Source organism: Hemicordylus capensis, chromosome 6 (assembly GCF_027244095.1).
Source record: "Hemicordylus capensis ecotype Gifberg chromosome 6, rHemCap1.1.pri, whole genome shotgun sequence".
NCBI classification, from domain to species: domain Eukaryota; kingdom Metazoa; phylum Chordata; class Lepidosauria; order Squamata; family Cordylidae; genus Hemicordylus; species Hemicordylus capensis.
In genome coordinates, this window is record NC_069662.1 from 126,443,390 (window position 1) to 126,459,176 (window position 15,787).

The 15,787-nt window shown below is 40.8% G+C and overlaps 1 protein-coding gene across 11 annotated transcripts in view; it reads left to right on the forward strand.

The window, feature by feature from the left end:
- The window catches only part of THSD7A (thrombospondin type 1 domain containing 7A), a 424,790-nt gene that overhangs the window by 319,512 nt on the left and 89,491 nt on the right, over positions 1 to 15,787 (forward strand). For all 11 annotated transcript variants that reach the window (XM_053259796.1, XM_053259795.1, XM_053259797.1 and 8 more), the window contains 2 exons: positions 3,426 to 3,558; positions 12,497 to 12,600. In XM_053259796.1, the coding sequence (XP_053115771.1) occupies positions 3,426 to 3,558; positions 12,497 to 12,600 (237 nt within the window). The remainder of the gene's footprint in view (positions 1 to 3,425; positions 3,559 to 12,496; positions 12,601 to 15,787) is intronic.

Consider the following 15,787-nt stretch of genomic DNA (forward strand, 5'->3'; position numbering starts at 1 on the left):
AGGTCCTTACCTGCTCGCTGCCGCCTCATGCAGCTTCCTGCTGCTGTGGTGCTCGCCCCAAGAACCCGTGTGTAGTGCCGGCACACACATGGCCTCCACAGACCTTGATTCGTGCACATCCCTAGTAAAAATGGAATATTCCTGGAAGTAAAAAGGGCTTTGGGGGGCAGGAGGGAGGGAAGCAACAAGAGAGGAGAGCTGGTCTTGTGGTAGCAAGCATGACTTGTCCCCTTAGCCCAGCAGGGTCTGCCCTGGTTGCATTTGAATGGGAATCCACATGTAAGCACTGTAAGATATTCCCCTCAGGGGATGGAGCTGCTCTGGGAAGAGCAGAAGGTTCCAATTTCCCTCTCTGGCTTCTTCAAGATAGGGCTGAGAGAGATTCCTGTCTGCAACCTTGGAGAAGCTGCTGCCAGTCTGTGTGTAGACAATACTGAGCTAGATAAACAAATGGTCTGACTCAGTATATGGAAGGTTCCTATGTTCCTCTTGTCCCTCCCTCTCTGCCCGTGCTAAGCTGTGAAAGAAGCCACCACACAGCTGTTCCCCAGCTGCCTTGCAAGTGCATGGCCCTTCTTACCCCCTCCTAGAACTACACAACATGTGGACCAGTGACGTGAATCCAAAGGTGTCATTCCATTCACAGAAGTGCAGTTTCTGACTTAGCAAAGAAGTGTTGTATGAGAAATAGGATGTTGTGATATTACAATTCTTGGTAGATTGCATTTGAGGGACACAGTCCAGAGGTGCAGATACCTTATGTTTATTTTACAAGCTTAATTAGCTAAGACATATTTTTCTTAAATGGGGGTGTGTGTTGTTTTTTCTCCTCCTTTTGCATATTTTCTTGGGGGAGATCAAAAGAGATGAAATTCTTTTCTTAAAAACCAAACATTCAATTAAAGTTAAGTATCTTATCTAAGGACATACTGCCAGATGTTTCATGCTACTGCTTTCTGTAGCATTACAACACCCTACATTTCTTTCCATTTTCTTCTTCTGCATTGTAATTATAGTTGCAGAACGCTGGTTTTTTTAACTGACCTACTGTTGCCCAAATATTTCTATCTTATCCCTTTTTTCTCTTTTGAGCGTAGCAGGAGGCATTCATCTTAATATGCACGATCATAACTGCAGTCAATAATATAATTCCTTGTTCCTGTGTGTTAATCCACCTGTGGTGTTTGGTGATTGCTTATTGCCACCTATTTCAAAAGGCATGGGATTGTTGTGCTGCAAAGATACCCTTTGTAGTTCACAGTTAATGCTCCATGTTGTAATATTTGAGACAAATAACAAGTCGCTTTTACAGCCATTCTGGTTCCTGATTAGAGTATTCTCTTAAATAATAAAGGATTAGACAGACTGAACTTGTAACCTTTTGAGAAACTGAAGAGCATGTGGAGCCTGGAAGGTTTAACGTAGAGCCTGGAAGGTTTAATGCGATGGCAGGGGGAAATTGAGCCTGTTCCTTCCAACATGGCAAACACAATGAAATACACAGTATGGTGACACTAGTGGCATCTGGTTCTGTTTTTCTCTACAAGCATTGTTGCATTCTCTTTTGTGTTTTTTTTAATATGCATATATTCATTGCACACACAAGAACATGTAGAAATTATGGAAATGTCCCTTCACATGTTGTATAACAAGATGGCACGTTTGCTAAATAAGAACAGCCCTGCTGGATCAGGCCCAAGGCCCATCTAGTCCAGCATCCTGTTTCGCACAGTGGTCCACCAGATGCTGTTGGAAGCCACAGGCAGGCGTTGGGGGCGTGTCCTCTCTCCTGCCATTACTCCCCTGCAACTGCAAATGAACCTTCTATCTTCTGTTTATTGTCAAGTAATATTAATGTTGCAATACAGGTGAAACTCGGAAAATTAGAATATCATGCAAAAGTCCATTAATTTCAGTAATGCAAATTAAAAGGTGAAACTGATATATGAGACAGACGCATTACATGCAAAGCGAGAGAAGTCAAGCCTTAATTTGTTATAATTGTGATGATCATGGCGTACAGCTCATGAAAACCCCAAATCTACAATCCCAGAAAATTAGAATATTACATGGAACCAAGAAGACAAGGATTGAAGAATAGAACAATATCGGACCTCTGAAAAGTATAAGCATGCATATGTATTCAGTACTTGGTTTGGGCCCCTTTTGCAGCAATTACTGCCTCAGTGCAGCGTGGCATGGATGCTATCAGCCTGTGGCACTGATGAGGTATTATGGAAGACCAGGATGCTTCATTAACGGCCTTCAGCAATTCTGCATTGTTTGGTCTCATGTCTCTCATCCTTCTCTTGGCAATGCCCCATAGATTCTCTATGGGGTCAGGTCAGGCGAGTTTGCTGGCCAATCAAGCACAGTACACTGTATACTTTTCAGAGGTCCGATATTGTTCTGTTCTTCAATCCTTGTCTTCTTGGTTCCATGTAATATTCTAATTTTCTGAGATTGTGGATTTGGGGTTTTCATGAGCTGTACGCCATGATCATCACAATTATAACAAATTAAGGCTTGACTTATCTGGCTTTGCATGTAATGCGTCTGTCTCATATATCAGTTTCACCTTTTAATTTGCATTACTGAAATTAATGGACTTTTGCACGATATTCTAATTTTCCGAGTTTCACCTGTATTTCCCTATTCTGAGAAGAAGCCCTGAGGATGTTTTCTATCTTTACCTTTCACCAATGCGGCACAACATGTACAGTGCATTTCAAGATGGTGGGTTAAAAAACTTCAGATGCCCTATCACAAATTCTGTAGGTAAGCAAGATTTCAGATGCACTTGGAGAAGTTCTAGACCAGGGATTCTCAAACTTGGGTCCTCAGGTGTTGTTGGACTTCAACTCCCATAATCCCCAGCCTCAGTGGCCTTTGGTTGGGGAATATGGGAGTTGAAGTCCAATAACACCTGAGGACCCAAGTTTGAGAATCACTGATCTAGACTATGGGTTTAGTGCAGCTAATTCAACTATTTTATACAATGGATGATGTCCTGACCAATCGAATGCCTGTGCTACATAACAAGCACCAGTGCTGCTGCTGAGTGCCTGACTAAAGCAGAACTGGTGCTTGCACTGTGGGGTGGGAGGAGTTCCACCAAAATCCCCTTCCCCTAGAAGGATGGAAATATGTCCTTGAGGTCTGCATGACCCTCAGGGACTTATTTTAGGGTGACAGAAAGTGCTTCTGGGGGAAAGAGGAGATTGACAAAATTCATCCCCTTCTGCACAAGTGTTGGTGCTGCATTAGTCAGGAATCCATCAGCAACATTAGTTAGGAATCCATCAGCAACTTCCTTAGGATGTCAGCCAAGGTATTTTTGCCACTAGTTACTATGATCACAGTATGATAGCCCAACTTCTAGGGAAAATGTGGAGAGTAAAATGTATTTTTGCCTTTATTTGCAGGAGATGTCACTGTAACAAAACAATCTCGGCATCGAGTCATCTTGCAGCTCCCAGCAAATGGTGGCCGTGACTGCCCGGATACTTTGTATGAAGAAAAGGATTGTGAACCTCCTCCTGTTTGTTCATTTTACAGGTGATGCTATTCATGGAAGAAAGTTCTTTCAACTTCTGACACCATAGAGTTTCTAGATATATATATATATATTTAAATCTAGAATGTATGTGATTTGGTCATTCTCCAAAATGTTCACAATCTAGTTTTAGTGAAGTGGGTTTCATCATTAAAGCCTTATTATCTTGTGGGGAGGAGGAACTATCTTTGCCACCTTTGGAGAATAAAGCAGCTGCAGCATTAGCTTTATAATCTTCTTTCCTCAGTCAGTACAAAGAATATGCAGTTATTCTGTGTGTACGGAAGGCTGCCACTTCCTAAAAAAATATTTAAAATCAGATAATTGATCATAACTGCTGCACAATTTAATGCAATGATACCAGTCCTTTTTAAAACATGAATTTCTGTTCCATAAATTGCCAGGATTCTTAGTTCTTTTGGTGGATGAGGCAGCTTTGTTAAGATTTATTTTTTTATATCAAAATATATAAGCTGCATTTCCAACCCAAAGGGCCTTCAAACTGGTAAACAACAGTTAAAAAGAAAACAGTCAAAATAATTCAACCAAATTAAAAAAAAAAACAGCAACGGTAAATAATAAAAATATCTGAGCAACAGATGGATAGGAGTATAAACATCCGGAAAACCAAACGGATACATCAGGGAAAACAGTCACCACTGAAGGCATGTCAAAATAAGAAGTCTTCACTAATTGACAGGGTTGGTAAGGAAGGATCAAATAGGCCTCTAAGGGTAGGGAGTTCCATTATCTGGGCAATACAATGGGAAGGACCCTGTCCTGCATTCCCACCCACTGCAGTTCTGGTGGTGGTAGTACACAGAGCAAGGTTTCCCCCAAGCCTGAATCTCCCCGTGGCTTGGAAGGATCACATGGGGAAAGGCCGTTCTTTCTTGATCGGAAGGCTAGAAATCCCTGATTTTAAAACCTTAGTTCATCCTTAACATAGCAACATAGGAAGCTGCCATATACTGAGTCAGACCATTGGTCTATCTAGCTCAGTATTGTCTTTACAGACTGGCAGCGGCTTCTCCAAGGTTGCAGGCAGGAATCTCTCTCAGCCCGATCTTGGAGATGCCCAGGAGGGGACTTGGAACCTTCTGCTCTTCCCAGAGCGGCTCCATCCCCTAAGGGGGAATGTCTTACAGTGCTCATACATCAAGTCTCCCATTCATATGCAGACAGGGCAGACCCTGCTTAGCTAAGGGGACAAGTCATGCTTGCTACCACAAGACCAGCTCTCCTCTCTTGATTCTTTTGGGTGGTTGGCTGGCTTTCTGGTTGCCAAATTGTTACTGACCTCTGTTCTTAACAGCTGGCTGATCTGCAAACACTGGCAGGTGATGCTTCTGTCTGCAGCATCAAACTAACATGGCCACCTACTGACGTCTACAGATCAAGCTGCTGTTAAGAGGCACAGAGCTGGCAATCCTAGATATCCTTAGTATACTGGCAGTTCACTATCTCTTTTGTAATAGGAGTTATTTGATGTTGCCCTAGTTTTCATAGATGTCATAAAGGTTACTAAATGCGCTAAAAAGTATTATTAGTATAGCTAATAACATGAATCAAAGAGAGATTCTGCAGGACCACCTTAACAACTCTGTGTCATCTTAAGACCCTTGTGGGCATAGTTCATGGCAGGCTCAGAATGAGTGTTTTTATAAGAGCAGGAGAAAGCCGTATAGTGACAAAGAAGCTTTCTGAGTCCTGATGTTAATTCCATCTCCTCATAATGGGATGTAGCCTGCATTTCACAGGCAATTTGTCATCTTAATTTAGCAATATAAAAATGGCTTGTTCAGACAATAACATGCTATGACTGCTTTCAAATGTCATGATTATCTCATGGCAAAGCGTTGGTGAATTCATCTCAATGTGTCCGGTAACATCAATCATAGAATATAGATGGTAGGCCGGATATTCTTTTAATCTAGTGTTAATATCATGATGGCTGATCTTCAGGGACATTTTCATTTTGGGGACTGGAAACAGGAAGTGTGGCAAAAATCAGGTGTGGATATTACAGGAGGCGCCTTGAATATGGTGGGGGGTTACATTCTATGATGATGTCTTGAATAATGAAACTGCCATAATCAAACCTTGGGCTTCCTTGATTGAGGGGGTTAGGTTTTTTGGTTGGAGAAAAAAGGCCCTGGAGATGTAGACAAACAGTGCTGTCAACCTTTTAAAAGAAGCTGGTGATGTTGGATTGCTTTCCTTTCCTTTTAAAATCCCCATAGGTTTCTTTATAGAGTTCCAATACAGCCTGTAATAGCATTCTGTGAATGGATCAGTTTCAAAGACCTTGCCAGCGGTCATAACCTCTGCAAGCACTTTAAAGTAGTGGTGTTGGTACCACCATCTCCTCCTCTTTCTTCTGTCCATCATCAATCTCAGCAATTTACTTTATGAGCTCTTCCAGTGCCTCCTTTATAAACTCATCTTAGAGTGATTGAAGGAGCTCCTCCACCTCATTTGCCTAGATATCATCCAAACCAACCCCAATGCTATGTGCAAGGTTCACAATCCTTGCCACTTCTTTGTCTGCTGAGGGAACAGCCTCAGCTGATGAAGAAGTGACCACTTAATGCCATAACTTCCTCCAGCATGCATTCCAGGTTCTTGGTTGTATCTCATCAAGGGATGCCTTTATGTTCTCTATGCAATCAGCTGTGTTGTAACTCTTCCAACAATCAGTGACTATCAAAAAGAACTCACTTTCTGTCAGATCCAGAATCCTCTTGAATGTATTGCAGTTGTGATAAGACTTGAGAATGTAGCAATGAGACCTTGGTCCATTGGCTGACTTAAGGAAGTGGTGTTGGTCAGTAGGATAGTAACTTCCACATTTGAGTGGACAAACCGCAGTCTTTCATGGTGTACAGGGGCATTATCCAGAAGCAGTAGAACTCTAAATGCAAGGTCCTTTGCTGTCAGATATCTTTCAACCTCGTGTATGAAGCAATTGCTGACCCAGTGCAGCAGTCACCCATGCACTCCTGTTGGATCATCAGAATACTGGGAGTTGGTGCTTGTTTTTCCATTTGAAGGCACGTGGGTTGCATGCTTAGTAAAGCAGTATTGGTTTCACAACACAGTCTCCTGCACCATTGCCACATAGTAAAAGAGTTGTTCGATCCTTGGCTACCTTAAGACCCAAAACAGTTTTTTCTTGCTTCAAAAAGAAGGTTCAGGATTGCATCCTCTTCCAAAATAGGCCTATCTCATCTGTATTGAAGAGCTGCTCAGGTCTGTATCCCTTAGCTTCAACAAGCTGCTGAAATTGTGCCAGGAATCTTTCCACTGCTTCATGGTCTGCTGGTGCTACTTTCCCTGCTACCTTTATGTTATGGAGGCTGTAATGGTATTTGAACTTTTCAAACCAGCCCGTGGTTGCCTGAAAACTGAGCCCTGGACTGACAGATGTTGCTTTTTGATCTTCTTCAAGCATCCGTGCTTCTTGCCTTACCATCGGTCCACTCAGTGTAACTTTTTTGTGTGCTTGGTCTTTGATCCAAATATTTAGGGCCTTTTCCATGCATTCTGCATGGGGGTCACAAGAATGCAATGCCACTTTAGCACTTTCAGAAGTGCTTGTCGTCACACTAGCACGGAGATTGTTTTCATTTTCGTGGATGTACTGTACAGTGGATTCATTGATGTCATAATGGCATCTAACAGATGCTACATTGTCCCCATGAACCAACATATCCAACAACTCCACTTTTTCACTCAAGCACATTGCTTTCTGCTGCCTTTTAGCACTCCCCTCATCAGTGTTCCCTGCTTTATGCTTGCCCAGCATGACTGTTGAGAAAAGAAAATTGTGAAGTTGCTGTGCAGAACAATTCTGAGCCCAGAGGACAGCATAACAAAATGTACACAACATTACTGCACAGTACAGAAAGCGGGGAGGGGCTATAATACATTGTCCACTGCATGTCTCTCTCTCAAAAAAAGCCTCCATGTTACACTCAATGCCCAGATCCTGAAAAAATTACAGAAAAAAAGTTTATCACTTTACAATACAAAAAGCAAAGACTATAGATTCTTTAAAAATCACTCTACAGTACAATAGGCAAATGCTACAGAAGAACAACACATACAGAGCCTGCCTCCTCCAAATAAATCTAGAAATAAAAGAGAGACAGAGAGTGTGCAGCACTGTACCTTGGCCACTGTAACTCCAGTGCACATCCTGTCTTCTCCCAAAATGGCTCCGCATTTCTTCCAAGCACCAACTACAGCACAATAAAGGAAAATGCAGGACAGAAAGACCACAGCAATGCTGCAGTACAGTACAGGGTGGGGGGCATCCTGGAAAAAGAGAGGAGTACACTGTTCCTTGTCCACTCCAGCTCCTACAGTAATGCCTCTAAAAACCTCCAAAATTGCTCCCAACTCTTTCCATACTGCCTCCACAACATCCCTGCCTCCTCCAAAAATGGCTCCAAATGGCATCAAACTTCTTCCAAACTCCTTCCACAACTCTCTCCTCTGAGGAAATGGACATAATGCAAACCAGTAGTATAGGATATGCCCACATAGGATATGCCCACAGCAACCACGAATGAGTGAAACTCCACCCTGCAATAATGGAAATCAGGTAATGATAGGTTGACCGTGAATAAGTGAAATCATGAATGTGGAACCCATGATAACCAAGGGCCCTCCTGATAGTTTCTTTCTCACACTGATGCCCAGTTCAGAAAATGATTTTCCCCATCATTTCCTTGCCAATGCAATATAAATACAAATTATTACTTATGTGTTACCTTGATCCTGATACTTATCACTTAAAATCTATTTGGAGATTACAACATAACTAGTTGATGGCTCTCTGAGGATGTAATAATCCTAGGGCTTGAAGCTGCCTAAAACGCTGCGCTCCAACTATTCAGGAGAGTCATAAGTCTTTTTCTTTGCTTCTTATACATACCGTCTCAAATATCAGTAATTTACATCAGTAGTAAAGTGCTTGGTTTCATTAAGAACAATAGTAATTTATTTCCCACTATTTGGCAGTGCAAAGCAGTATGCAAAAGATAAATACTTTACTGCTGGAGGTCCTGCTGGAATAAAATACTATTATGAGAGTAGATGCATGCACCCTTAGATGCAATGCTGAGGTACCCCTATGTGCTTAACACTTAGAACATAAGAAAAGCCCTGCTGGATCAGGCCCAGGGCCTGTCTAGTCCAGAATTCTGTTTCACACAATGGCCAACCAGATGCCACTAGGAGCCTACAGGGACCACATCCCATGGCAGAGAAGTCCGCAGATGAATTATGCACAAACAGTTGACTTTTTGTAAGTAGTTTAAGTTTTTGTATTCTAAAACCTAAAAATAAACTACTCTATTTTGTTTCATTGGCAGCCTGATCCTAGCTTTTGTGGAAACAAGGCTGGAGCTTCACATTAAGCATGCCAGGAGCATGTCACCAAGGCCTGCACTCTATGTTGAATAATGTGTAGGAACATTTAACCCATGCCATTTCCCCTTTCAGTTTCCCCCCCCCCCACCAAACTCCTCATTTTGGAAAAGTTTCCTTTTCTGAAATTCAAAATGTCTGTGTTAGACTTCCTTGGTGATTCACTCCTCACATGTATGCTGAATTTGATTGATTTATAAGACTGCTGTAATGACGACTTGGTAGTGCTCCAATCACTTCTGTGATATCTGTTTTCTGTCATAGTAATCTTTGTAATTTTTGTATTTATAAAATTTCTGATTGCACTATGGTCACTGTGCCCTAAGGGGTCCATGACACTGATATCATGCACCAGGTCCTGGGTGCCACTCAGGATTAAGTCCAAGGTCACCTTCTCTCTGCTTGGTTCCAAGACCAACTGTTCTAGGGCACATCTAGAAATGTGACCTCTTTGTCGTTACCTGACTGTGAATTTACCCAGTCTATGTGTGTGTAATTGAAGTCACCCATTATTACAGCCCTGCCTCTCCTTGACGCCTCCCTGATTTCCTGCTGCAACTCCTAGACACTGTCAGCGTTTTGATCAGGAGGACGATAGCATGTCCTCAGTAGCACGTTTCCTTTCAGGCCTTGTATTGTCACTCTCAGGGTTTCTGTGGAGGACTCCGGTCCTCCTAGGTTTTCTAGCTTGTTAGATACTATCATTTCTTTAACATACAGTGCTACTCCACCTCCAAGGTGCCCCTCCCTGCCCTTTCTATAGCGTTTCTATCCAGGGATAACAGTGCCCCACTGGTTTACACTCTACCACCATATTTCTGTTATGCCCACTATATCTATTATTTTGTTAGCAACCAATAACTCGAGCTTGCCCATCTTGGTTCAGAGGCTTCTGGCATTGGCATATAAGCACCTATATGCTGAATCTCTTACCTGGTGTATGCTATCTTTCTTTTGATTCTTTGATTTCTTTGACCAGCTGGCACAGCCTCCTGTCTACTCTTTATGTGGTTCTGCTCTGTCCCCTTCTGTTTTATCTGAATCTTTTACACCCTCACACCTTAAAGGATGGCATTTCCCAAACTGGATACTGCCCAGCTCCTGTTGGCTATTCCCCAGGTGTCATTTTAAAAGCTGTTCCACAATCTTTTTGATATTAAGCGCCAGCAGTGTATGTATGTATGTATGTATTGGTTTATTTCGGCCCAAGGCCAGCATAACCAGCAGTGTGGTTCCATCTTGGTTCAAGTGCAACCTGTCTAAGATGAACGGTAGGTAGTAGCCATTAGGTAGGTAGTAGCCATATGGTTACTTAGGTTTCTTGAGAATATGCATCAGTATTCTGGGGAGGGGGGGTGTCTGGGTTTTGGGAGTACAGTGGGGGCAGGGGGGAGCTAGGACTGAAAACCTTCCTGCTTTACCTAGAATACTCTTTGCTGTTTTTGCCTGCCTCCTGCATCAGTTCAGAAACAAGCAGTGGCAAATAGCATGTTTATATTCCTCAGAGAGAGTGTTGTACATCCATGGAGTTATATCTCACCAGACCATCTATGCTTTTTGCTGAAGCCACCAAATTATAACAGCTATGGCCACAGTAATTCTTCTTCATCCAAAACAAGTCTGTCAGAAAGACTGAAGTAACAAGTAGGAGAAAAGAAACCATGTTATCTAGATATTGCATTGTGAAAAGCCCTGTGTATTGTTTTCTAAATTGGATGCAAAATTATGTTATACATGACAGACAGCAGTTGGGGGGGGAAATAAGATACATTTTAAAAATGAAAACTTGGATAGATAATTCATAATCTTTTTTTGTTAAAGCTGTGGAGCAACACAGAGCATGTAGATACGAGCAGCCTTTTGTGTGAAAATGTTTATGTATGGGGCAAATATCCATAGGTATTTGTATAAATATATATAAAGCAATAAATAATTGAGTGCAATAGGTGTCTGAATAATTCTGTAAGCTCTTATTTTGTTAATTTAAATGTTGGTCTTATGCAAGCTCCCACCAGTTTGTTGTTTCTTCAGACTGACGTAAAATTTGATTTTGTGCTGGGCCTGCATTTTCCAGATTGAATATGCTGAAGAACCTTTTAAAAAAATACATCAGTAAAATGACCTCCACAGGGAAGCACAAAAGGGCTCTTTCCCTACTGCATGTTTAAAACTTAACTCAGTTGAATATATGCACATATTTCTATGATGAGTTTTGCATAACCAAATTGGAGGTGAAATTCCAAGTGGACTATGTAGCACACATCCTGGCAGTACAATAACTAGTGGTTACCATATGCTTACTAGCTTACATCCAGAGCAAGGAAGAGCTGGTGCAGTGAGAGGAGCTGACTTACATGTATTGGTGCACCAGGGATTGGGCAATTTTTGATTACCCTCCCTTTCACAGGAAGCCCTCTACCTGAAAATATATCTCTGAGAGCTATGCAGCCCTCAGAAACATATTTTCAGATGTCACAGAGGGCTTCCTGGGAAGGGAGGGTTGTCAAAAATCGCCCCTCCCCTAGTATACTGGTACAGTTAGTCTGGCAGTGCTGTTAGTCTGCTTCTCTTGCTGTACCAGGGCTTCTTTGCTCTAGATGTCAGCCATTGTTTATATAGCACTGAGTGTATGCTGATGAAAGACATGGTCCCTTTCCCAAGAGTCTTGGGTTCAGTCTCAATGAAGAGGGAAGCCTCTGGGGCTATACCACTTCAGGCTGAAGGTGGGGACTTGCATGCTTGAATTTCTTGAATAAAGGAATTCCCTGCACGTAGAAAACCTAAGAAGCTAAACTTCCCCCTACATCTTTTTTAAAAAATGTGTGAAGGAATTTGTTTTATATGGAAAAATATTCAATCATGTGAGTTCTCATTTGCAGTCTGAATTGATACAGACCAGATTGATATAGCCTCACCATCTCACTGAAAACCTGGATCCTAGAACTGGTTTGTACATTGTACTTTTATGGGTTTATGCAAAATGTTATGTGTGTAGCCGTAACATATGCTCATGGCAGATGCATTTTTGCTCACTGTATCTCCCAGATGGATGCAACAGGGTTGATTGTGGCTCCCTCTTTTAGTATACACCCAGGGACAAATACACAGTTGGCCTACAAGCAGGCAGCCCTTAAGGTTTTTGTACAGGTGCAATGCTTTTTCATCTCATGTGCATCACTTATGAATAGTCTTAATGCAACATATAAAGCATTGCACCTCTACAAAATATATTAAGTTGAAAAGCAAAACTGCAGAAAAATATCATTTGCAAAAATGGCCTTTTGAGCCATCTTTTTTCAGATATGCATACTATTACCATTGAATAAAATGTGCAGATTACCCTCAACTTTGAGTTCAATGGAATTTAATTGAGGAAAGAAAGGGGTGGAAGATGGCAAGAAGGAGGACAGATAAACCATATTAATATTTTATTTGCACATCTGCTCAGATTGAGCTCTGACAAATAACATAGGTTTTGTTCATGTGATCCTTGTCCTGCTGCAGGTGGAAGACTCACAAATGGCGCAAGTGTCAGTTAGTACCATGGTATGTTCGTCAAGACAGTCCAGGTGCCCAAGAGACATGTGGCCCTGGTCTACAAGCAAGAGGTGAGAACCATTATTAACAGCTCTTTGCACTACCAATCAATATTGCAGTGGTCGCAGTGAGGAGTCATTGCATCCCACCATATCATAAAGATTTTTTTTTCCCCTCAGGTGTTAATTCTTTCACATTTTATAAAATCTGTCAAAGATAACAAAGAAAAATGTTAGCACAAAGCAATCCAATCACAAGGAGGTCGCCTGTTCATAGTTTTGTGGAGCTGGAACTATTCAAATAATAGTTTCTTTTTTTGGCTTATTGTTGTGTCTGATATAACTGTGAATATATATATATATATATATATATATATATATATATATATATATATATAAAGTTTATTTGGTCACTGACCAGGAAACATTTACAATAAACCAGTACGAATTTCACAAATAATATAACAAAACCTGGCTATAACAGAAATAATATCAGTGTCCACATTAGTTAAAAGATAATTTAAATAAAATTCATCAAATTATGTAACACAGGAGATATAAGTCTTAAACGGGGTTCACTATAAAAATTACAATAAAGAATAACATGCGAGGTGGATTCTATAACCCCTTTGCCACATGGGCAAAATCGTAAAAATAGCAGAACTCCCTTAAACCTGCCATCCAGTACTGCTGTAGGAAGAACATTTAAACGTGCTAAAGTGAGGGCTCTTCTAAATTTAGGGACAAGCACCACATCAAAGTACTTAGCTGGTTTAAGATTAATAGCTTGACTCCCTAAGTATAAACCCTGTTTGATCCATGCACCTTCTTGTTGAACTTCTATATCCAGGACACGTTGCTTAACTAACTTCCTGGCTTGCTCAATTCCTACATATAGGAAACATATAGATTCATACTCAACTGTTCTCTTCATCCTTGCTCCACCTAGCAAGGAGGTGGGTCATCCATATTGCCTGAGGCATTGCAAGACACACTTAATGCATATGGGGGAAAGGCGGGGGGGGGGGGGCGAGGAAGTGACTATTTTTTCCAAGGGAGCTGATCTCTACACAATTCATAAAAATTACACAAATGTGAATAGTCTAACCCCCCCCCCCAATAATTTATTCTGCTTCTGCTGGTTGTGGTGAAGGGAAAACTTGCTTTTAAAAAGGAAGCTAGTCATAGTAGATGGGACATAGTAGCTTTAATGTTTGAATGGGGAAATAGGCACTGAGTTTCTGAGTGTGGGCCCAGCCTGTCTTGTCTCCCCCTGCCACAAGTATATTTATTTATTTAACACATTTGTATACCAGCCAAAACGCAAGTCTCAGGGCAGTTTACAACAAAACACTAAAAACAAATTTAAAAGGTTAACACAACAATTTAAAATTTAAAACATCAAAACTATTTTAAAAACACACAATTAAAACAGTATCTAATGAAAAGCCTGGATGAACAAATGTGTTGACTGCCTTGTTAAAAGTTGTAAGAGATGGGGAAGCTCTTATTTCAGCAGGAAGTGTGTTCCAAAGCCTCGGGGCATATGGCCTTTCTGATCTCTTCATCCAGTCTCATCTCACTTGTCAGATCATATGGGAATACAGTGACCTCTGAACTCTGGGATTCAGAAAGGTGGACATTTAGCTTCCACTTTGACATAGTCAGTAAGGAACTTTGTCAGTCAAAAACTGCTTTGATGTCTCTTTCACGCACAAAAATAGACTAACATTTTCATTCATATATATGTGTGTGTGTGTGTGTGTGTGTGTGTGTGTGTGTGTGTGTGTGTGTGTTATTTTTGAGGATTAATAAATTCAGTGTGGAAACCATAATTGCTGTTTCTACTTAACTACTTCATCCTAATGGAATAGCTGTGATCTATCTATCAAATCTGAACTTTAAGAGATATTTGTCTGGGAGGGAAATTCCTGGTTATAATAAAAGTCAGAAAATGTAGAAAAGCCTGCAGGAAAAGAGATATTGCAAATTCTGCTTAGACTGAGTTCTAGGTGTTTGCACAGTCTTTAGGTGTTTGCTAGTCTTTAGGTTCTTCTTTGGTGTAATCTTAATCCAACATCTTCTCCAGAGACACTGAATTCTCAGTTTTGCAGCTCTCTCCTGTCTTTCATTAAATTATCCTAACTTTATGCTTTAATTTGGTGCTTAATGGATCCTTTTGCTACTGAATACATGTATGATATTTCCTGTCAGTGCACATGTTAATGGAGATGTCATGATAAATAGTTGTCATTATCTGATAATTCCTGATTGAATCACACAAGATCATGCATTTCATCTCTTGAATTGATGGCCAATTATGTTTTCACTGGGAGGCATGATTCTACATATCTAGTATCTGAGGTACTGTGTTCACTTGAGACTAACTTCTGTTTTGAAACTTTGCATTTCTCTTCAGTAGCTCATATTTTAATCTTTACCTTTTTAATTTTAATCTTTACCTTAGATTTTATGATGAGCATGTAGGAAAATTCTTGAGTTCCACCCTTCAATAAATGGGGTGTATAACTTCTTCCAGAAATGCCTTTTTACAGTTGCACTTGGCAGCAGTCCATCAGCACCATAATATCATAACATTAGTGGTGACAAGGTATATGACATAATAGACGTAACTCAGGCAGGCATATTTGTTGGCAGTTTGTCTTCCATATGTGGCTGTGGTGTCATTTGTCCTGAACTAGTTGGAAATTAAGTAAAGATGGAAAGAGACATAAATCAGTTAAACACATGTGGAGGACCGGCTGCTTTTCTCAGATCACAGACATAATTAGAAGAAACTCATGCCTTGCTTTTATAATTAAAGAGTAATGTTTTTGCATTTTCCAGCATTTTTTAAAAAATCATGTTGAGCTTGTGTGACTGCAAAGCGTGAATCAGAAAAGTAGCAGAATGATTCATCCTCCAAGACAGCTCTGATTCTAGCTGTCTTCTGTAATGGAGTTCTTACTGCAAATCATGTCAGTATAAATGAACATGTCACGACTTTAGACTGAAGCAAAATGAAGTAAATTTCTTTTTGTTTTATCAGCAAGCATCTTCCTTCCAACGTTTTCTGCCCCCCCCAACCACAACACATGTGTTGTTCATATAGATATACATGCATACAAAATAAGACCATATTCCATGCAGAAGACTAAAAACAAGCACCGTACCATGGGAGGGAAAGATGTTCATTGGGGGAAAGGAGTTTTTAAAAAAATACTGAGTGATGGAGGGTCAAGAGGTACAGTTAAGAAAT